At 44.5% G+C, this 24,620-nt stretch overlaps 1 protein-coding gene across 1 annotated transcript; it reads right to left on the minus strand.

Moving 5' to 3' along the window:
* Positions 1-2,983: 2,983 nt before the first annotated feature.
* On the minus strand, positions 2,984-4,814 carry LOC110753090 (hyccin). The gene has a single exon (XM_021953898.2). It carries the CDS (start codon positions 4,587-4,589, stop codon positions 3,303-3,305), a length of 1,287 nt encoding a protein of 428 aa, XP_021809590.2. The 5' UTR covers positions 4,590-4,814; the 3' UTR covers positions 2,984-3,302.
* Positions 4,815-24,620: the final 19,806 nt, after the last annotated feature.

A 24,620-nucleotide genomic window follows, 5' to 3' on the forward strand; every position in this document is an offset into this window, starting at 1 on the left:
TCCTTAACCAAGCATTAGTTCTACGATCGCACCGCATGGTGGTGTTACAGTCAAATAGAAAAAGTTCACAACTACTTGAGTCTCGCAGCCAGGTAAAACCAGGTATTTTCTAGAAATGCAGGACTATTTGGTTCCAACTTATTAACTAAACTTTGTTCACATAGTGTACCTATAGAATTTCTCTCCCCGCAAATAACCTTTAGAGATATTTAGTCATATACCCATTCTTAGCACTAAAACTATAAATAAACCATATACCATTTAATTTCTATAAACAAACCCAAAAAATGATTAACTGGTCCTATTGAATTTAATTTTGATTATTAAATTACTTTGATGCCCTATTGAGGGTTTTGGGCTTTTTTTTATGAGGTTTTGGGGTCGAGTGTTTTAGTAGGATTTTATTTAAGTTTCCTAGTTTATTTGAATTAGTTCCTCAGTGGATTAGGATTTCTATTTTAGTAAGGGATTTTTATCCTATTGTCTCAAGATTTTAGTTTGCAATAAATACCCCCCATGTAGTTCTTAAGCCAAACCCCTAGAGTGATTCCAGACCTATCCTTGTTCATTCTATTTTCTGTTTTCCATTGTTTTTGCTTCCGCTAAACTACCTAAATACTCAATTCCCCATATCCTACATCACCGCAGAAATAGAAAAACATGGTAATGGGAACTAGGAAGAAACCCAAAGCCGTAAACAGGTTTTGAGATCCTTCCTATTTTATTTTCAATCCACTACCGAAAAGAAAGCCAGCAGATTCCCACCCACCGCAAATACCTTGTGCTCATAAAAAACCGAGGTGCACGTGCTGGAATCATCTAATGCAAATCAGCTTACCTAAACAATATCTATTTGTTCAGACCAAAAAAAAATAAAAAAATATCTATTTGTTTCTGGTAAGGGTCTTATTACCTAAACAATGACCACCATAAAATTTAATGTAGTAGGGCAATGAAGAAAAAAATGATCAGCTCTCTCAGCGCTACGAATATGCTGGGAATCAGCTAAAGCAAATCAGTTTACCTAAACAATATCTACTTTTTCCTGGTAGGGTCTAATTACCTAAACAATGACCACCATAAAACTTAATGCAGTAGGGCAATGAAGAAAAAAATGATCAGCTCTCTAAACACTTTTTCTACTCACAGTACCCCATCAGGTAGAAAGACGAACCGTAGGCTTCTCCCCTAAACCATATAATAGGTGTTGAACCTAATCCAAGCAAGAACTTGTATCATAACTCTGCAGCAGAGGAATGGCAAGAGAATTCCCTAGATTTCTACAGAAACCAAAATCCCAACTTACTGGAAGAAAATAACTTACAAACATTCTAGCCATAGATATAGGCCGGAAAGTTACATAAGTGAGGGAAAGAAATACAAAAAGGCGTTTCCCAAATCACTCCCAAAAGATTGACCTTTTCCCCATTTCACACCAAAAAACGCTGGCAAGACGAGAATGAAAGGATGGATAGAACTGTCTTTCCATTGGCAACATCTCAGGGCTCTGACAAAACCATCAACGTCTAATATTTTCTTGCGAGGACAGAGAAGAATCCTTGTGATGTAGTACAGCCCGTAGGTGTTAGATTAAGTACTTAAAAAATAGAACAGAGAAGAATATAAGAGACCGAGGAGAAGAAACAGAGATCGAGAAGACGAGATAAAGGACAGAAACAGTAGAACAAAGAAGAATATCGGAGATCGAGGAGAAGAAATATAGATCGAAGGGACGAAATCAGAGAGTTCTAGGAAAAGGTTTACTCAACATTCAAATCTGAATTTTAAAGAACTACATAGGGGTATTTATAGCAAACTAAAACCTAGACATAATAGGATAGAAATCCCTTGCTTAAACAGAAATCCTAACCCAAATAAAATAGGAAACTTAAAACTAGAAATCTGGAAATCTGGAAAAGTAGAAATCCTACTAGAATTTGGAAAACTAGAGAATCTAGGAAACTAACAAATATATTAGGAAACTAATAAATTTAGGTCCTATGCGTCCTGCATCACCTTGTCAAGCGAAATTTCCACAACCATTTCCCAAGTGGTACCTCATTTCTTTTAATCAAATTGCCAAACCCAAACCACCCTTTTCCTCAGATAAGGACACCATATATCACCCGAATCAAAAGCATTATTGTAAAAATATGCATCTATCCAACTAACTCTCAGCACTCCTAACAATCTACTTCACATGCGTCCCACAGAAAAAACCCAAAAAAAATAAAAATAAAGCTTCACTGGACCCTCCATCCCAAAAATAGGGAATTGCATTTACTAAACCCTACATCACCTACAGATACTTACCCCAGTATATTGACAGACAAAAAGAAGTAGGATAATTTTCTCAGTCCAAAACAAAGTTGAAAGTGTACGTACAAAACAGAACTTATTTAGATCAGCAAAATGTGGCCAATAATGGAGATGGTTAAACCTAGGAGCCAGTTGATGTAGAACCGTAATCCCTTACCAAGCACAAGCCAAAAAAAATGCTTCAAGTAGGAAACAAAACAATGGCTGATCAGAAAAACAGAGAAATTTTACTCTTGGGCACTCTAAGAATAATCATAAAATGAAATTGATATAGAGCTAAAAGGACTTTGGAGTCACAGGAGCAATGCCCAACTATCAAACTGAGTGGTAAAATGAACAAATACTACGGACAAACATATCTAGACACCACTTGTTCATGGATTCCCAATGATTACACAGACAAACCAATATGAACTAATACTATAAAACGCATACTATATATACAATTACTGAAATTTCAAACAAAGATCAGAAGGCACAAAAATACGGGATCAGTGAAATGAACAACAAATAACAAAGTAAATAGAGCATAACAGAATCATATGATATAAAGCTCAATTACAAGCAAATGATCATCAATTGTACAAAGCTACATTCACTCAGAAAATTTGCAGAATGCATTGCAATGACAAGACAAAACCAGAATGCAAACACAACACACAAGTAAATGGCAAACAGTATAAATTACCATAAATCTGTAACTTTCTTTCATCATGTTTTGCGAGTACAAGACGAATGAAAAACAATAATTACTAAAGAAACACTTGGAAGAAAATACACAAGGACATAGTTCATAAATTAAACTAGCCACAAGCAAACCTTTAATTAGAAGTTACATGACACTAGGATCTACAAACAAAACCGATTGACATGCATAAAACAGTAACCTATAGCAACTGCTAACTGTCGAATATATAGCTATACAACATCCAGTACCTGCAATTTGCAAAACCAAATAGAATACAAACCAACCAACCACTTACTCATTTTGAGACCAAAAGTACTTCGGGGTTCTTAGCTTTGCTTGGGGTGTTAGCGTTTGAAGACGAATTAGCAGCCGCAGTAGCCTTGGCAGACTCCCGTGCCCTCTTATCTAGCTGAATTAGGCTCTGAGTAGCTAAAATCGCCTGTGGCACCAAATCATGAGATGCCCGAGCATACAATCGCTTCACTGCAACAGAAGCCGCGTCCTTAATGTCCTGAGAATTCAATGGGGCCAACAGACAATGCCCCACTATTCGCAACGCTGGCTGCAAAAGCTCCCAAGGTAATGGAATTATTGACCCCTTTGACTCCAAAACTACACCATTGCAAACATTTTTCTTCTCAAATCTCATTAACTGATCCATTTCTTCAGTCACATCGTCAATCTCATTGCCGCCCTCCAAGAACAATGCCGGAGTAATGTCGGGCTCATTGGTATCATCGTCACCGACTTGGTGCAGACAATGGCAATCCTGGCCGGCCCAAGAAGCTAGGAATCGACAAAAGTCAATCTTGGACCAAGAGGGCATCTGGGAAATGTGCTTGTAATAGGAATCGAGGGCAACGCCGACAATGCAGGCACGTTTGGTGGACTTGACCGCGATCTGGGGCTCCAGAGGCGGCGACAAAACCCCAATTGACTGGTGGGGGGAAATGGCGGCAGCGAGAGGGTTGGGCTTGTGAACTCGAGGGGTGTGGTAGAGAGAGGGCTGAGAGAGATCTGGGATCGAAACGACAACAGGCTTGCCGTTTCGAGCCTTGGTCTCGGCGGCGTAGAGGGCGAGGAGAACAGCTTCGAAGCCAGCGAGGGAGGGAAGAGAGGGAGAGTCAGAGGAGAGAGAATGGACCCGGGAGAGGAAGAGGCCAGAGAGGACAGGGAGGAAGGAGAAAACGACGAGTCGTAGATGGGGGTCAGAGGAGAGGAAGGTATCGTAGAGCCAGTGGCAGAGGGGGTCGGATCCTGAACCGGAGAGAGGGGAGGATAGGGCGGAAGAAACGGCGTCGTAGGACTCAAGGGAGGACAGAAGGGAGAGGGCAGGGCGGTCGGAGTCGGCGAGGGAGGAGAGACAGGAGGAGAGAGAAGGGGGGAGGAGAGAGGACAAGGAGTGGATGCGAGAGCGGGCTTTGGAGATGGACTCCCACCAGGAGTGCATTGGGTCGTCGGTAGAGATGCAGTTGGAGGAGGGATTAGGGTTAGGGTTAGGGTTGGGAATGGGGGTGGTGGTGGTGGAGGAGGCAGAGGATGTGGGGGAGGTGGTGCTGTGGTGGTTTCGGTGGAAGTCCATAGCTTTGACTTGGCTTTGGGGTTGACTGTTGTGTGAATTGCGGACTGCGTAGTGAGAGAGAGAGAGAGAGAGAGAGAGAGAGAGCGAGCGAGCGAGCTTGGTTTGGAGAGAAGGAGAGAGGATTGTGGTTTCTCCTCTCTCTATATGTCTGTGCGAGGGAGGGAGATCACAACTCGACCGGGAGAAAGTACAAAAAGACGGAAGAAACAGAGACTCCGCCAGATGGAGATTTGAGGAGTGCTGAATTAATTGAGTACATCTTACTACCAAATTATTTATTGAATTACTAATTTATCTTAATATAAAATTAGACTCTTTGCATGCGTTTTTGCGCCTGCGAGAGGCTTTTTTTAAAAAAATTAACATTTATTTTAGAATTAAAAAAGATAATGGGTAGTTGTGTTCAAGGTCTTAAATATCGGTTGTATCGGAAATATCAGTAGGCCAAAAACACGGAAATTTCGATGGAAATATCGGGATATTATCGATATCGATAAAAATTGAATAAAAACCACGGAAATTGTAAGAAAAACTTGGAAATTTTTATTGAAACTTTGTAGGATGTTTATTTAGGCAATTATCTATTAGTTTATCATAAAAAGTTGGAACGAAATGCATTACATGATGGATTTAACTGATTTAAGTTGATTATATAGCGAGCTGGCAAACACTATGAGTGTAGAAAATATATAGTAATTAATGAAAAAAGATTAAACACACCATAATCATTTATACATATTTTCACAAAAACATAAGTGATATGGTGGTTAAAGTGTTGAATGAGTAAAATGGGAGGGGTTCAAATCCCCTTGGTGTCTTTTTTAATTTAGAAATTTATCCTATATAATAAATATTAGCTTACAGACATTTGAAAGACGTTATAAATATTACACGCCGAAAATATAATTACAAACATGCTATTTTATGTGTATGTGTATGTGTATACATACATGCACGCATATACGGTATATATATATATATATATATATATATATATATATATATATGAAATGCATATCCACATACATACACACACAATACTATATGTGTGTGTTGTATTTTATATGTGGTACAGATTGGTGCATGCATGTATAATTAATACTTTAAGCGAGGGACAACTACATCTAAAGGTGCATTAAATTGTTTGGCCCAAATCCGTAATCTCCCTAAAAGGCAGAAATTAAAAATTAAAAAAATTAAATTAAAAAAAAGGAAAAAGAAAGAAAGAGAAAACATAACAAGAAACAAAATGGTCCTTTCCCCATTTTTATACCCACGAGTTGGGCCGTCGGTAGTTACAATGAAACATCCAAAATCTTCATCTTCTTCTTCTTCTCCAACGACGAATAAATCTCAGCAATAAACTCAGAGAGAGAGAGAGAGAGTTGCAGCGACAGATCTGATCGTTTTGCCCCAAATTCCAGACCCCAAAACGATGTCGTTCGCTCCTCGCCCCTTCCTCATCCTCCTCCTCTCTCTCCGCACCACCTTCTTCTCTCTCTGCTCCGCCGAGATCCGGTCCTCCTCTGTCCGATCCGACTGGCGACCCATCATCCCCTTCGACGAGTTCGGCTTCACCTACAAAGGCCGCCTCGAGCTCAACGTCTCCAAAATCGCTCGATGCGCAACAAGATAATTTTCAGCATTTTTCGAGTTTTTTTGGGTCAACATATCGCGAGAATATCGATATTCTCGATAATATCGAGATATTATAGCGGTTTTTGTGTTGAAGCTGTGCGATAATATCGAGCTCGACATTTTGCCGACATTATCGGCGACATTATCGATATTCTGACGACATTCGTTTGGTTTGCTCCCAGATTATCGAGATGTGAAAATAACGAAATTATCGCCGATATTTCGGCGATAATTTTGATATTTCAGACACTGGTTGTGTTCCATAAAAATATGCCATTATCTGATTTTTTTTCTTTTAATTTTAATTTTAATTTTTTTAAATATGAAAATGTGTGAATTTACCATATTATCCTCATTTAATTAATAATTTCAATTCTTAATATTTGCATTAACCAAGGGCATTTTTTGGTATTTTGAATGTTTCACCATTCTCTGTCTTTTGCTTTATATATATAGATGAGCAAAATGAATAGGAATGTATTAAATTAGGATTCTAGAGCGTTTAAAAAGAGAGTAATGCTATTTAGACACACAACATTGACCACCTTAGCTAACCACCTTATGTGGCAACTAATGTGTCATGTCATAAAGAATAATAAGCTCTGTACTTCTTTTTGGTTCAAAAGCTCTATATTTTTTGACCAACAGACGATGCCTTTCAAGTTCCAAGACTTTCAACTAATAATTTAATAGGCTATAAGGTCTAACTCTGATAGAAAGGAGCAAAGGAAAAGACCAACCTTGTTTTGATGTCTCTTTGGTTTTGGCGTCTCAAACTCAAAGCTCTGAATTGATTATGGCTAACGGGAAGCTGAAGAGATGTATAGTTTGGTCCAGTTTGAGTTTAATTTGAACTTCTCCAGATAAAGATGGGAGCGACTCAGTTTGGATTTATCTCTACTATTCCAAACAGATATCAGTTTCAAATGGCAGCTAGCTCTCAAAGCCTTTCTAACGTGGACTTTTTGTTTATGGGCCAACTAATGGAAATGTCAAGGCCCGAAAACAAATTGATGGGTTGGCAAAACAAATTACCCATTAACTCTCAAAAGACCAAAATATTTGGTGGGTGGTCCAAATAAATTATGTGGTTAATGGATCAAATTTTATTTAAAAAAAAAATCCTTAAAACCATATGTGAGTAAATTAATGGGCTCATTAAAATGCCTTTTAATTTTCTTTGGACATTAACAATAAAAAATGGTACAAATTATTCCAAATTTTCTCATGGGTCGTCTACCCGTGCAAATTTCAATGAGATCAAATTCAAATCTCTCAAACACAAATTCTCAATTAGTGGGCCATACTTACCCCTTAATTTACTTCTGAACTACGTCCGGTTTGATTCCGCCAAGGATACGTAGGCAATTTGAAACTTCAATCCATATACAACTGCAAATCCAAACAGAATCCCTGGTTTACCTTAACCAAATTCGCCCCAAACACTTTTCCAACCACAAAATCAAATTGAATCCCTGGTCCAACCACATTAATTCATCCAAATTTCATAAAATATTTCTCACACCACAAATTATTTTAAGGGGTCATTCATTCCTTAAAAGTCCAATCAAATTCTCCAAAGAACTATGAGTGGCTTGATCCCTCAAAAGGGGTACGTAGGCAACCTAGGGTCAACCTAGGCACAACCGCAAACTTAAACAAACACACAAACCCACCATTTAAAATTTAATCTATGTTGGAATCAAAGGGTGTTCTCTTTTTAATGAGAGATTGTAATTAAGGGACATTTTGTCTTAAATGGGTCAAACTTAAATAAAACTCATGTCTGTCTAGAACAAGAGTGAAATTATGCTGGGTGAATTTTTAATTACGTTATTACATTTTTTGCCTAACAAAATCCAAACACTATAACTACGCAATGTTCCCACCACAGTTCAAACTTCGTATGAACTTGAAGTGTCCAATTTCTTTGACCAACTGATTTCGGATCGGGCACAAAACTTGGGCAACATCATAATATGGTGAGTTTGAAGTGAAATCCAATCACTAAAACAACGCAATGTTCCAACCACAGTACGAACTTCACACGAAATTTGTTCGAACTTGAAGTGTCCAATTACTAAAACTATACACGAATTTCACATGAACGTCGTACAAACTTGAAGTGTCCAATTTCTTTGACCAATTGATTTCGGATCGGGTCCAAAACTTGGGTAACATTATAATATGGTGGGAGGACTCATTTGGTAAGTTTTTAGTAAAATCGAATCACTAAAACTATGCAATGTTTCAACCACGGTACGAACTTCGCATGAACTTCGTATGAACTTGAAGAGTCCAATTTCTTTGACCAATTCTTTTCGGATTGGGCCAAAAACTTGGGAAACATCAAAATATGGTGAAAGGAGTCATTTGGTGAGTTTGTAGTGAAATCAAATCACTAAAACAACGCAATGTTACAACCACGGTACAAAGTTCGCACAAACTTCGTACAAACTTGAAGTGTCCACTTTTTTTGGCTAATTGATTTCGGATCGGGCCCAAAACTTGGGCAACATCATAATGTGGTGGTAGGACTCATGTGGTAGGTTTTTTGTGAAATCCAACCCCTAAAACTATGCAATGTTCCGTCCACGATACGAACTTCGCACGAACTTCGTATGAACCTGAAGTTTCCAATTTCTTTGACCAATTGATTTCTGATCGGGCCCAAAACTTTTGCGACATCATAATATGGTGGGAGGACTCATTTGGTAAGTTTTTAGTAAAATTCAATCACTGAAACTTTGCAATGTCCCAATCACGGTACGAACATGAAGTGTCCAATTTCTTTGACCAATTGATTTCGGATCGAGCCTAAAACTTGGGCAACATCATAATATGGTGGGTGGAGTCATGTGGTAAGCTTTTTGTGAAATCCAACCACTAAAACTAGGCAATGTTCCGTCCATGGTACGAACTTCGCACGAACTTCGTACGAACTTGAAGTTTCCGATTTCTTTGACCAATTGATTTCGGATCATGCGCAAAACTTCGGCAACATCATAATATGGTGAAAGGAGTCATTTGGTGAGTTTGTAATGAAATCTAATCACTAAAACAACGCATTGTTCCAACCACAAGTGTCCAATTTCTTTGACCAATGATTTCGGATCGGGCCCAAATGTTGGGCAACATCATAATATGGTGGGAGGACTCATTTGGTAGGTTTTTCGGAAAATCCAATCACTAAAACTATGCAATGTTCCAACCATGGTACGTACTTCGCCTGAACTTTGTACAAACTTGAAGTGTCCAATTTCTTTGACCAATTGATTTCGGATTGGGCCCAAAAGTTGGGCAACATCATAATATGGTGGGAGGACTCATTTGGTAGGTTTTTAGTGAAATCCAATACTAAAACTATGCAAGGTTCCAATAACGGTACGAACTTTGCACGAACATCGTACAAACTTGATCATGGGGTGGGTCCAAGAACAAAAGTTGCTCCTCTCTATGTGGTGATCATGTAGGTATAATTCTTGACCGGTGGTTTGGAGATTTTCCGATCGTAGGAATCGCTTTGGACACCCACGCACTGGCGGCGCGTGGGCCGCTTTTGGGCTAGTACTTGAGTCCTCAAATACTCCTAATGTCATCCCGAGCACGACGGTATGCTCTGATATGAATTTGGATATCGTTTGATCGTCGATCGGATATCGTATATCAGGCGTTATCCGAGTTCGATATGTTCGGACCGTTGGATCAACTCCAATTTAAAATATGTTGATTTGGGCACTTCTAAGATCGTGTAGGAATTCGCGGATCGCGAATTGGAGCCCTGGATGTTCCGATTGAATAAGTTAAAATTTGCGTTTTACAATAACCGTTCGATTTTATGATCCTAAGCGATCCGACCGTTCGAATTGGACCAGACTTGCAGGGTAGGTTTAGAAAAGTGTGTTGAATCTATAGGAACTCCCAGATTGGTGATCGGAGGTCGTGGGCCTCGCGGGCCTAGTTGACCAAGTTTAGGTAGTTTGACTCCTCGGTTGACCGTGAGTCTTCCGAGGTAGTTTTACCCTTCGAGAAGTACTAGAACGACCATGTAAATGAGTCCTGACCGAAAGTTGAGTTATTTTGATCATGTTAGGATTAGAGGATTGTTTTATAGCACCTTATAGAAATTCTTGGATATTACATTGATAATTGAAGTTATGGGATTTTTTTTAAAGGTTATTACTTTTCATTAATTGATATTATTATGATTATAAATAAAGTATATGGATTGGGTAGTATTGGGTTATGTACAGAAGTATATTGTTTTAATTGTGGGATACGGTATTTTATGGAATTTATGTGAAAACAAGTGTTGATTTCTATTTGAATTATTTTCGGATCTTTAGAAAATTTATGCTTATGTGAGTGTTCATTGGTTTGTAATGGCATTATTTTCATTGATTAAATTACCATACAATCTATTATGGATTTATATGATCATGGAATGAGTATATATATTTATATATATATATAGATCACTAAATAGTGCATATTTCTATTATTTTGTTATTTGAAAGTGTATTAGAGTATTTGATGGTATACCTAAATATTATTTTCGATATTTGGAGTTCATGCGTCATTGGAACTGATGAAATCTCTAGGGGTAGTGGTTATTGATTTATCTAGTTATTTATTGCTATTAAGATTATTATTATAGTATCAAAATGGTTTGTTATCTAGTTATTTCAAGATAAGTTTTAGAATATGGGTTTCAAACCCACCTTAGGAGTACCCCCCCTGGTGCCTTTGAAACAGATTTGTCATTTATGACATTGCCCCACGAGTTTCGGGGACGCCTGAACTGTGTGGTGTGAGGATGTGCATTCTTGGGCTAGCTACATGTCCCCCAAGTTCTGTGAGGAATGCGGCTCAGGTTGACTAAAGGTCCCCTGAGGCCTGCGAGGAATGCAGTTCAGGTGACTTTGTGTTTTCAAGGCCGGCGAGGAGGTAAAGGACATGATACTTGGAATTGACGGAATATTATTGGAATTGACGGAATATTATCGGAATTGACGGTATATTAAAGGTATTGACAGAATATGAATGGGGGTACGCCTAGGTGGAGAGCGTTTTGGTTTTAAGCGGTTCAAACTAAACTGATGATTTCATCTTAGTATTTTTTAGTAGAAGTTTTAATATATATTTTCTGATTATATGAGACGAGAATTTAAGGTTTCCAAGTTATAAGGATTTTCTACAAATCATATCTATTCTCTTAAGGAATGAATTTGTTTTACATGTGAAAGAGGGAAGTATATTTTACTTAAATCGTTGGTAAGGTTCTCGTGGTTAATGCTATTTTAATCGTTTTCTCGTTTTCTTACTTAATTGTAACAACTTAACTATATATATATAAAGTGGAAGAACTACGTGTGGCTTGATCCCTCAGTAAGGGTATGTTGGTAGCCTGGGGGTCCCAACCAGGTGCAGCCGCGAACTAAAGGTATTTCTGGAACTTTACTTTAGTTGTGTGGATCTAGTTTCACCTCTTTGGTTTTTGAATGAGTTTGGTGTCGACCTTGTTGGTGATTTTAAAGCTCAAATGAAAATGAGGCTTGATTAAGTGAATATTGATTTTCCCGTTGGACCAAGTGAGTGTTGTTAAATCGTGGTTGTGACCAAGATAGGTTTGAAACCCGTTTTGGATTGTGGTGCGATTTGGGCCAAGTGCCTAAACTACTTATGACTGTGTTGGGTGTTAAACGTCGTTTGATGGAAATTCAGAAGCTATTTTATGTTAATTATGGTGGACATGCATAATTCAGTTTGAGTTGATTATTTGCTCTGTTGAATCTCATTATCTGACTTAAGAGTTTTACTGGTGGTTCTGTTTGAAATTATTGAAGGCCAGAGGTCTAGTTTGTAAATTGCTTGAGGGGTAATTTGTGCATGCTGAACGTTTGGAATTATAAAATTATGTTTTATACAGGTAAATTTTTTGGGAAACGAGCGAATTATAGGGGAGACTCTGCTGAATTTTCAACAAAAGTCAAACTTGTAGAAAAAGAATTTCGGAAACTTAGAAGGGCATTTTGGTCAAGAGTGCCCAACACCTGCCAAGTATCGGATACGTACAGGGTTTGGCTCAGATTCCAAAGTGAAATTTGGATTGGGTCCTGTAAGAAGGAGTCATTCGGTGAATTAAGACATGCATACATATATATTATTAATCATGCATTCAATCAAATCATCAAAATCAATTTAAAGCATTGATAAGAAATAATTTCCTTCCACCTAGGTGTACCCATAATAATTCCGTCAATTCCATGCTTTTCTATTTAATTCCCACATTATACTGTCAATTCCTTGTGTCACGTAGTGTGACACATCCTCGCAGGCCTCGGTAACACAAAGTCGACCCGAGCCGCATTCCTCGCAATACTCAGGGGACACTAGGTCAACCTGAGCCGCATTCCTTGCTCCTCACGGTCCGGATATCCCTAAGACTCATGGAGCAAATGTCAAACGCGCGCTGACTCAACCAAAGGCAACTAATTATCTGAAGGCAACATATTATCCGAAGGCAACATATTATCCGAAGGCAACATCTTGGGTACCTATGGTGGTTTTAAAATGTTTCCTGGAAAAATTATAATTATGTTTCTCATTAAATCCTTAAATCTTGTTATCATTTCCTTTTCTACCTTCCAAGCCATTCACGTTTGAACATAACCAAAATTTAATAAAAATGATTGAATTCAACTAAATGCTTGAAAGCAAAAACTATAAATACTTCATTCATGAATAATCCTTCAAAATCGTTCTCAAACTAAATTCGAATATGCATAAAACGCTATTTAGAAAACTGGAAATCATAAATTACCAATTCCATAAGCAAAACAATTAATAATAACGATACAATAATTTCTTAAATCTATTTAGAAATCAAATGTCCACTCACTGAGCTTCCGAGCTAGCTTGACCCTTTGAGGGTCCTTCCTGCGAGTTCGAAGAAGCCTGAATACCTATTTAAGCAATTAACAACATCTAAAAAGACCCGAGGTTAAATAGGAGATTAATTTCCCATAATGGTCAACTCGGTACCCTGTGGGGTCCACGACCTCCGATTACCAATCCAAGAGTTCCTATAGGTTCAACACACTTTACTAAACATGCCCTGCAAGTTCGGTCCGAATCAAACGGTTGGATTGCTCGCGATCGCACGATCGGACGGTTATTGTTTATCTAAACTTTGAATTATTGAATCGGAGTATCCGGGACTCCGTTTCTCGATCCGCGAATTCCTACACGATTCTAGAGGTGCCTAGATTAACATATTTGAAAATGAAGTCGATCCAACGGTCCGAACACATGAAACCCGGATAATGCCTATTATGTGATATCCGATTGATGATCAAATGGTAACCAAATTGAAATCCAAGCTTACCGTCGTGGGGAACATTCTAGGACAAAAACCCAACCTTGACACCCCACCGACGCGCCACCACGCGCCGATCAAGGGGAGTAAGTTTGTACCTTGGCTCAACGATCAATTCCACCTTTAAAGCCCTCGAACGAAGATTTCTGTCTCTTGAAAAATTTAGAAATTCTAGGTTTGGATTTGACAGTTTTGGGATGAAATCAAGTCAAGTCTTCGAGGGAAAACACAAAGGGAAGGTAGGGGAGTGTTTTGGGTGTGATTGCACAGCTTGGGGTAGCTGGAGTTGGCTGGAAAAGCCCTCGAAAACCATTGTTTTGAAGCTGCCCAATTTTGGGCTGAGTTTGGCTTGAATTTTGGCTTTGTTGGCCTACAAATCTCATGGCTTGGTGCTCCGGGGCGAGGGGATCTGCGTCAACATGTGTCGTCCTTCTTTGGTGTGGTGCGGTTTTGCGCGGGCATGCCAGCACGGTCTACCGTGCATTTGAGGATGATGCGATTGGGTGGATAGATGAGTTGTGCGCCTGTTTAAGTTTGACTTTCTAATTAGAGCGATTGTGGCCGAGAGAGGAACTGATCTCGGCCGTCAGGTTCACGGCCTGAGCTACAAGGCCGTTGAATGATGGTGTTGATGGTGGGTTTTTAGATGGTGCTTCGGCGCGTTGCTACGTAGTAACGGTCGTATTGAAAGTGCAATACAGAAGGATAAACGACAGAAGGTAAATGATAGGAAAATATAATCTGCTCCGTTGGAGGCTTGTGTGTGGTGTTTGAACCCTTTAAACGTAGTTGGAGCCCGGCATTTATAGGAGAGGTCCTGAGGAGACAGCAAGGTTGAAAATCTGCATGATGAGGTTGATCAAAGATAGTGGGTAGTCGAGTCCTAAACCCTTATCATCGACGAAACTGCTCATGACCACGTCGCTAGGGATGAGGTCCTCCTTTGATTTGTCCAGCTTCCTCATCAGGGAATAGGGGAGAACATTGACCGTCACCCCATAGTCAACGAAGACTTTAGACACGAGTATCCCCTCCACATCAGCTGAGATGTATAATGGCTTTAGGTGCCGGTACTTGTTTGGCTCATCCCTGGGTATAACCTCGTTAAAGGCTACGACCAACAACTCCTCCTTTGTCTTTGGCCTCCGATCAAGCTGCTCTTCAAACACATCATTGTCCAGGCCGTATAGGTCGGTGGCAGAGTGATCATTGTGGAATTCCATGAGGAAGGACAAACCATTGGTCGAAAATGGGGGGTCCCTTCCGCGGTAAACATCGACAATACCCTCGTCAGACCCCTCTGGGGTCGCCGCCTTCGCTTCTTTGGGAGTGGTCGTTGCTTCATGGGAGTCTCTGTCCTGCCGAGGATGCCATACCTTCGGGCCCTTAGTGGCAGGCTCGCTGGTTATGGAGGTGTCGGTTGGAAAAGGTAGCCATATGTCCGCGACCGTTATTTTCTTCCGACGTTTAGAGCCTTCGGCCTGGGCTGACTGCGTCCTGGCCTGCTGAGCTTGCCTCTGCATTCTTCTTAGCTGAGTTTTCGTCAACAGCTCGGCTCTGCCCCCAGGCCATGTGTGGTACCAGCGGTCATCCTGCATCGTCGGTGGTCTGAAAGTTTTGATTTGACTTGGGGCGGCCTTCTCCTCTGGACTGTGCAGTACACTGGGAGTCCGTGCCCCCAAACGATCGAAAACAGCCTTGCTAGCCGGACGGTGACCGTACTGGTCGGCGAACTTTTTCACAGTCGATCGAGAGGACTCGACGGCCTTCCTTTTGTTCTCCTGTGGCCTAGGTTGGCTGATCTCGTTCTGGCAACGTTCGCAAAACACCAACTCTGATTCAGGCAATGTCTTTCTTCCTCTTGCCGGCTTTGGTGTTGACACCAGGCTTCCTACCGTGGTTTTAACAGGCCGATGAACTTCCTTATATTCAGCCCGAAACTGGGCATTGACCATGTTGATGACGGGTGGAGGGAATGGCTCGGTGTCAACCTTCATGGCTGTCTTCTCTAAGAACTGGAGTTTCTTCTCGTCTATCAACTTCTGAATAACGTCCCGCAGGACGATACAGTTGTTGGTGCTGTGAGACCAAGAGTTGTGGTATTTGCAAAACGTCTTCCCTTTGGGCTCTTCGGCCTTTGGAATTTTATGACCGAAAGACAATTTGACCTTCTTTTCGGTCAATAATAGATCGAAAATAGCCTTGGCCCTTGTTAAATCAAAGGTGTAGGCCTTCGTCTCTCGGGCCGCAAACTTGGCGTCGGGAATCTTTGTTCGGCTGTTGTCGGCCTTGACAAGTTCTTTGTAGACAAACGGTTTGTCTATGCTGACTTCGGCCGAGCTCACCTCGATCTCACTGTTCTCGGCCTTGGTGGCGCTGTCTGCTTCGGCGTAGCCGACGACGGGATTCTTGTAATAAGTCCCCTTTATAGTCATTTTTTTCTGCATTTCTTCCTTCAACAGGGATGCGTATCTATCGACCTTGTTGGTTAGGTCATGCATGTCCCAGAATTCGATCCCCTGGAACTTTTTTCGGTACTTGAATTCCAGCCCTTCTTCGGCCATTTTGACGAACTCCCTCTCCGATAGGTTAGTCTGGCACCAATTTTTGCATGTCTTAAACCACTGTAGGTAATCGCGGGGTGTCTCGTCTGATGCCTGGCTCATCCTTGCCAACTCGGCGATGGTTATCTCTCGATTGGTCTGGTAGAAGTGTTCATAGAATATCCTCTCCATGTCATACTAGTCCCTTACCGAATTCGGTAAAAGGTTTATAAACCATTAGGATGCCGCACCGGTCAGGGAGTGAACAAACAACTAGAGCTTTTGGGCGTTTGAGTCGGCCTCTCCGCACTGGGCCGTGAAACGGCCTATGTGTTCGATAGAGGAGGTTTGCCCATCCCCGAAAAACAGAATGAATTCCAGCAACCGATAGTTCCGGGGAAGAGGGGTGCAGTCAATCTTTGGTGGGTAAGGCTTGGTATACCTTGGTGCCTCAAGCCGTCTTTGAGCCAGGGCGTCTGTCTGCCGCGCAAATCTCACGGCCTGGGTTTCCGGGCCGAGGAGACGTGCGTTGACACGCGGTTTCCTGCTTTTGGGTGCGGTGCGTTTGTGCGCGGGCGTGCCAGCACGGTCTACCGTGCGTCGAGTCGTTGATGAGTATTGGATGGGTAAGTGGTGCGCCTGTTTGAACTCGTCTTCTAATCAAACGATTGTTGCCGAGAGAGGAACTGGTCTCGGCCGTTAGGTTCACGGCCTGAACTACAAGGCCGTTGAGTGATGGTGTTGGTGGCGGGTTTTGGGCGGTGCTCCGGCACGCTGCTCAAGGAGCGGCGGTCGTGTGATATATGGGGTGAGTGAACGAACAACAAGGATGGTGCTCCGGCGCCTTGAAAGTCAATGGTCGTATGATATATTGATGAATGGATTTTCCTTACAACCTAACACTACTCCTAGGAAAGCAAGTAAAGATATTGAAAGTGCATTACAGGAAAAAATAAGTTGCTCCGTGGGAGGCTTGGTTTTGGTGTTGAACCCTTTGAATGTAGCCCGAGCCTTGTATTTATAGGGAGAGTCCCTAGAGGAGTAATCGAGGCTGAAAATCTGCATGGTGGAGCCTGATTAGAGCAAGTGGGCAGTCTAATCGACATTTGGGATCGTGAAGTATGGTGGTGTGACCCCATAAATCCTAGTGAATCTCGGCCGCCGTTCTTGATCGTGGGTTCTGAGCTTCTGGCCGTGGAGACGCATTTATGGCCTGGATAGCTGGTGAGCTGACCTCTCAAGCTGTCAGAATTCTTGTGAGAATGTCCACGTCTAATCACTCTGACTCTTATCACCAAATCCTGACTCCAGTCACTTCCCACCTTCCCTCATGCATTAAATGCTTATTTGTGGCCAGTGGGTTTGCTGCATTAAACAGGCACTACTTCATTAAATGAAGCCTGAGACCCTGTTGTCACGTGATGATTTGCCTTTAATGCTTTGGCCGGAATTTTCCTGGCCTCGGCCTCGGCCTGCGCTTGAGGCCGAGATGATCATGCCTTAGCATTTCTTCTTTTGTCTTCAAGAGGGCGAACTACCCTGGCGAAACGCCGCGTTTTGGTTTGTACGAGCAAGGACCGGGGCCGAGAAAAGGGGTTCCCTCGGCCAGCTCATGGCCGTGATTTATTAGGCACAAACATTGCCCCCACATCCCTGGATTCTTCGGCCTCGGCATGGGTAGGGGCCGAATGGATTCCAAGGGATGGACCCTTTGCATTCTTCCTGAAGTGATTGACAACTGGGGCATTAAATGCGCAGGCCAACCGGCGCATTTAATGCCTTGAGCACGTCGTGTAGGCCATCATTGCCCAGGGCGTCGCTTCGTTTTGTCAGAGGAAACGACGGCCCTTGGGTTTTTCGACGTGTCATCGTGCCCTTAACCTGCACGAGCCATCAATTTGCCCTGCTAATCGAAACGTCGGCCACCATGTCTCTGTCATAATTTCTCGTGCTCTGGGTGCGCTGTCAGGCCGTTTCATCTTTCGAGGTTCATACCTCTGCATTTTGAACTCCAGCGCCAGTATAAAACCCAAACGCCTTCGCATTTTCCTTCAAACTCCCAAAACTCTGGGTTTATCTTCTTCGAAGATTCATACTGGCTTTCCCCAGTCTTCTCAGCCTTTGTTCCTCAAATTTGAAACCCTTATTATTCAGTGTACTTCCTTCTTGCTTTAATCGCTCTGGAGCCCTTCTTCGATTCCTGGGCTTCGCCCTCCCTTATTCCAAACTGCCCTAATGATCCTCATTGCAGCTTCCTCAAAACCAGAGAACCAACCCTGTTGAGTCTCATGACTTGGCGATTTGGCCTGGTCCAGATGACTTGGCAGTTTGATGAGGGCGAGAGGACCTGGGATGATGAACTCGCCATGGTCGAATTTATGTGGCTGAGTACTCTGGTTACGTCCATGGCCAGAGTGACGGCCCTTACCCTGGTTGGAGTAGTGGCTCCTACCATACTCGGAATGACGACCGCTTACCATGTCCGGAGTGATGGCCGCTACCGCGGCCTGATCGACGGCCGCTACCGCGGCCTGATCGACGGCCGCTACCGCGGCCTGATCGACGGCCGCTGTTACTGCCGGAATGGCGACTGCTTACCACGTCTGGAATGGCAGCAGCTTTCCGTGGCCGGAGTGACGTCCCTTGCTCCTTTCACGACCTGGGGTGAAGCCCTGGTTTCGAGCTGGCCGTGGCTGATGACGATATAGGCGGCGGAGGTACTGCCTTGGGGGAAAGCGTCTGATTGTCTCGCAAGAAGACCATGGAGCCGAAGTGCGTAGATTTTAGGATGCGATTTTTCTTGTGTTTGTACTCGGCCATGACCTGGCCGTCTCCTTGTAATTACGCCCCCTTTTTCTTTAAACCAAATGAATAAAACGAAGTATGATTTTCTTTAGTTCGCCTTTGTCGTGCTGCATACTCTACTTTGATATTTTGCAAACTTCATAACTTTTTCACGGCCGTCTCCCATAATGACGGGGTATATTTCTTCAAATATTGGCTGTTGATTGGTAGGTTGTGCCATTCCCCATCTCTATCCCTTAACTGAAATGCACCTCGGCCAAGAATTCGTTCGATAATGAACGGCCCTTCCCAATTGGGCGAAAATTTGCCGAACCGAGGATCCTTTGTCCCAATAGGAAGCACGGCTCGCCATACTAGGTCACCTTCGGCGAAAGCCTTTTGCTTAACTCTTTTGTTATACGCCCTCGCCGCGATTTGCTTTTGTGCCTGCATTAGGTTATAGGCATCGAGCCTAGATTGCTCCAAATCTTCCAACTCCTGAGCCATGGCTTGTGCATAATTCCCCTTTTCATGCCCAGGCTGCTCGGCCACACGGAGAGACTGAACTTTTAACTCCATCGGGACGATGGCGTCGTGACCGTAGGTTAAGGCGTAAGGAGAGGTGCCCGTGGCCGACCGCTTTGAGGTTCGGTAAGCCCAAAGAGCTTCGGGGAGCAAGTCGTGCCACGCCCTAGGTTTTTCCTCGATCATCTTCTCCAGGATGCCCTTGATCACCTTGTTACTTGCTTCGGCCTGTCCGTTAGATTGAGGGTAGTAAGGTGTTGAGTGGATCAATTTGATCCCCATTTTCTCGGTGTACTCCCGTGTCTCGGCCGATGCGAATACCGGGCCGTTGTCGGCCGTGATAGTTTCTGGGATACCGAACCGATGAACGATGTGATTGTCAAAGAATTTGACCACCTGTGCACTGGATATTGACCGATAGGACTCGGCCTCGACCCACTTGGTGAAATAGTCGGTCGCCACCAGAATCCATGCGTGTTGGTTGGATGCGGCCAGATGGATTTTGCCGATGATGTCCACGGCCCACCCTCTGAACGGCCACGGTTTGGTCACCGGGTGGAAGGCTTTGGCCGGTACCCTCTGTATGGGGCCGTAGATTTGACACTTGATACATCCCTTCGCATATTCTATGCAATCTTTCAAAATGGTCGGCCAGTAATAGCCGTGCCTCCGAACCAACCACCTCATCTTGACCCCAGACTGATGAGCACCACAAATCCCCTCGTGGGATTCATTCATGATGACCTTGATGTCCTCGGCGCTGGGACATAGGAGTAATAAACCATCTGATCCGTTTCGATATAGCTCATTCTGATAAATCAAATAACACCGAGCCTGGAAACGTGTAGTCCTCTCATGGCTGCCAGAAGGGTTACGCAAATATTTCACTATAGGGTAGCGCCAGTCGGCCTCGGTCGTGTCGATCTCGTCGGTGATATCGGCCGAGGACACTTGCGCTGTCATTCCACGTTCGGTCAAAGCTGGCAAGGTACGCCTCTCGACCCTTATCACGCGATCATGGTCGGTGTTCGGGATGTTTACGCCTGACACTACCTGGGCCATCTCGTTGGCCTCGCCGTTTTCGGCGCGCGGTACATGAACAAAGGAAATTCTAGAGAATCCATCGGCCGTGTTGAGGGCCGTCACATAATACATGGCCAAATTCTAGCTCGTGCATTGGTATTCCCCAGTCAGTTGGTTAATCACCAGCTGAGAATCACCGTGGACCAAAACACGGGTTGCCTTCATTTCCTTCAAAATCTCGAGACCGATGATGAGCGCTTCGTACACGGCCTGATTATTAGTGCATCTGAAGTCGAGTTGGAATGCGAACTGCCATTTTTGCCCTTGGGGAGATTCAATCACAACTCCGGCTCCCGACCTGGCCTCGGTACTGGAGCCGTCGAAGTGCATGGTCCAATAATTCTTTTCCATGTGGGCCATACCGATCTCGACCTCCAACTCCTCCTCTTGCCCCTGGGCTGGGTGATGAGCTAGGAAATCGGCCAATGCCTGACCCTTGACCGATTTCTGAGCTACGTATTGAAAGGTGAATTCGGACAGCGCCATCGTCCACTTCCCAATTCGGCCGCGTATGATCGGCCGAGTAAGCATATATTTGATGAGATCGGTCTTGGAGATGATTTGAACGACCGAAGGTAGCATATAATGCCGCAACTTGGTGGCCGCGAAATAAAGCACGAGGCATAACTTTTCGATCGGCGAATAGTTTAATTCGGCCATGTTGAGGGTGCGGCTTAGATAGTGCACCGCTTGCTCGCGCCCAGATTCGTTGTTCTGAGCCAGCAGACAGCCGATAGAAACCTCCGAAGCCGAAATGTAAAGCCTCAATGGTTTCCCTCTCTTCGGCGGCATAAGGACCGGCGGTTGGGACAAATATTTCTTGATGTCGTCGAGGGCCGCCTGATGCTCTGCTCCCCATACGAATCGTTCCGTGTCTTTCAGTTTGAGCAAGGGGGACAGTGGCCTGATTTTCCCTACCAGATTGGATATGAACCGTCTTAAAAAGTTGACCTTGCCGAGGAAGGACTGAAGCTCCTTCTTGGTCCTTGGTGGAGGTGCCTTATTTTTATCCACCTCGATCCCTCGCTGGTGAACCAAGAAACCGAGGAAATTCCCGGCGGTGACGCCGAAAGCACATTTCTTTGGGTTCATCTTTAGACCATGTGCTTGCATTCGGTCAAAAGCTTGCCGTAGATGTTTGACGTGGTCGTCCTTAGATGGGGATTTTACAACCACGTCGTCGATGTAGACCTCAACAGTTCGGCCTATAAGGTCGTGGAAAATCAGGTTCATAGTTCGCTGGTATGTCGCGCCGGCATTTGTCAGGCCGAACGGCATGACTATAGGTTCCGATTGCTCCCGGACATCTGAACGCTGTTTTGTGAACATCCTCCTCGGCCACGAAAATCTGATTGTAACCCGCATGGCCGTCCATGAAAGACAGGAGCTCGTGCTTCGCGGCTCCGTCCACTAGGAGGTCTGACATGGGCATGGGATATTCGTCTTTGGGAGTCGCGAGGTTTAGATTTCGGTAATCAGTGCAAACCCTCAAAGCCCCAGTCCTCTTTAAAACCGGTACAATGTTGGCCAGCCACTCAACGTACCGGGCTGTTCGGATGAAGCCGGCTTTAAGGAGCCGTTCAATTTCCTCCTTGACCCTGAGCTGTACCTCGATCGAGAAACGCCTCGGCGGCTGCTGGAAAGGTTTGAACCCCTCCTTGATCCTCAATTCGTGCTCGACTAAACTTCTTGGCAACCTAGGCATCTCATGATAATCCCAAGCAAAACAATCCTTGTATTCATGGAGCAGGCCGATAATCTCGGCCGCTAACTTAGGATCTAACAGATGGCTTACAAAAAGAGGCCGTGGTTCGGCCTCGGACCCTACATTGATTTCTAACAACGGGTCTTGGACTTCAGGGTAGTCATCCTCCATCTCGGCGGGCGCCGTTTCTAGGTCGGCCAAAGTCAAAGCGTCCATCTCGTCCGCTTCGTGGAGGAATTCGATCAGGTTGATTGGCGAATTTGGCCGTAAGGATTCCGTCGCCCAGTGTTCCAGCAGTCGCTCTACCAAATCCCTCACGGCTGCTGCCCCTTCCTCTTTAGTGGCCTTGTCTGTCATCTAAAGGCTGGTAAGGTCGATCAACACTTCGCGCGCCGAATCCTGTCGGATATTCTCGGCACCTAACTCCAGTACTTTCTGGGCCGTCGTCCTGGTTGGTCGGCTGTTTGCATCGTGGCCGGTGAGGACAACCCATCCAACGTCGTCGTCGTAAATCCGAGCTTGCACGGCGTTGGCTTCGAAAGAATAATAATTGGAAGAGGGAAGACGGTATACACCCGGATTGGTGGATCCAATCACGGCCGAGCAATACGTTATAGTCGACGCTTGATTCGACCACGTAGAAGGCCGCGACTCTTGTTTGGTCGGCCACGGTAATCTTTAAGGGCAAAACGCCAATGGTTTTAGACTTATCGTCGACGAAGCTGCTCATGACTACGTCGCTGGGGATGAGGTCCTCCTTTGACTTGTCCAGCTTTCTCATCAAGGAATGGGGAAGGATATTGACCGTGGCCCCACAGTCAACGAAAACCTTGGATACGGGCACACCCTCTATGTGGGTCGAGATGTACAACGGCTTCAAGTGCCGGTATTTGTTCGGCTCGTCTCTTGGTATTACCTCGTTAAACGCTACGACCAACAACTCTTCCTTAGTCTTTGGTCTTTGATCAAGCTGCTCCTCGGCCACGTCATTTTCCAGGCCGCTGGTCTGTCCTCCTGGGGCCGAAAACTCGGATGGTAGCACCGTGACCATGTTGATGCCGACTTCCTCCGGCCCCCGCGGGTTTCCCCTACCGGCTTCTTCTTCGGTTTCAGAGCCGTCTTTGGCGAGGACCGTCTCCTCGACCATTCCGAGGATCCCCTCATATTCTTCATCGGAGATTCCTATCGTGGGGTCGTCCTCGGCCTCCTAGCCGAAGAGAGGATCTCCGAAACCCTCGGTCATAAGCCTCTCGGCCCTCGGGCTATCGGTTGTGAATGCTTTGATCTCAGGGAGTTCCGAGGCTTCGACCTCCTCCTTGAGGGCCCGTCTAGCCTCTACCAATGCGTCCCTAGCCGTTAAGTAATCTTCTAGACGGCTTACTCGGCCCTGTTCCTCGGTCGTCAGGCCAAAGAACGTGTCCGTCGGCGTAACAGCAAAGTACTGGCGGAGATATTCTAAATCGTCCCTGCTGAAGGGGATTTTAGCCTCTGATCCGCCGAGGTTAGGCTGGTAACTTGGCAGGCCTCTTGCTCTGGCTTCCCTGTTCGCCTGGTATATGGCCTTAATGGCCGAGTCAGAACCGCTGGTGATGAGGAGCGCTTCTGCCTTTGCGTTTTTTAGGGCCAATTCCACGATTTCTCGGTTCTCAGGGGTCATGCCGTATAGATCCGTGGCCGAGTGGTCCTTATGGTATTCTCTGAGGAAGGACAGACCGTTGGCCGAAAAAGGGGGATCCCTCCCGCGGTAGATGTCGACGACAGCCTCGTTTGTCCTCTCTATGTCCGCGGCCTCCGGCCGAGCTGAACTGGCTGGCGAACCACGAGGACTCCTATTTGGCCTTGGGCGCCACGCCCTCAGAGGCTTGGTGTTGGCTGTTTTCACCGCCGGGGAGACAACCGGATTGGATGACGGCCCGTCCGCAGTCGCCGCTTTCTTTTGGCGTTTGAAGCCCTCGGCCTCGGTTGTCTGCATTCTGGCCTGCTGAACCTGCCTCTACATTCTCCTCAGCTGGGTTTTCGTCAGCGGTTCGGCCCTGCCCCCAGGCCGTGCATGGTACCAACGGTCATCCTTTATGATCGGTGGTTTGAAAGTTTTTACCGACTTAGGGGTGGCATCTTCTTCGTGGCTGACCGAGGCGCTGGGGATTCGTGGCCCCAGTCGGCTAAAAACAGCCGCTTGAGATGGCTCGGCGGTCTTCCTTTTGTTCTCCTGCGGCCTGGGCTGGCCGATCTCACACTTGCATCGTTCGCAAAGGGCCATCTCAAGTTCGGCCAAAGGCTCCTTTCCTCTTGCCGACTGACGAACTCCCCTATACCCGGCCGGGAGTTGGGCGTCGACCATGTTGACGACAGGTGGAGGGAACGGCTTGGAGTCG

Source organism: Prunus avium, chromosome 8, assembly GCF_965620075.1.
Source record: "Prunus avium chromosome 8, drPruAviu1.hap1.1, whole genome shotgun sequence".
In the NCBI taxonomy this organism is placed as follows: Eukaryota; Viridiplantae; Streptophyta; class Magnoliopsida; order Rosales; family Rosaceae; genus Prunus; species Prunus avium.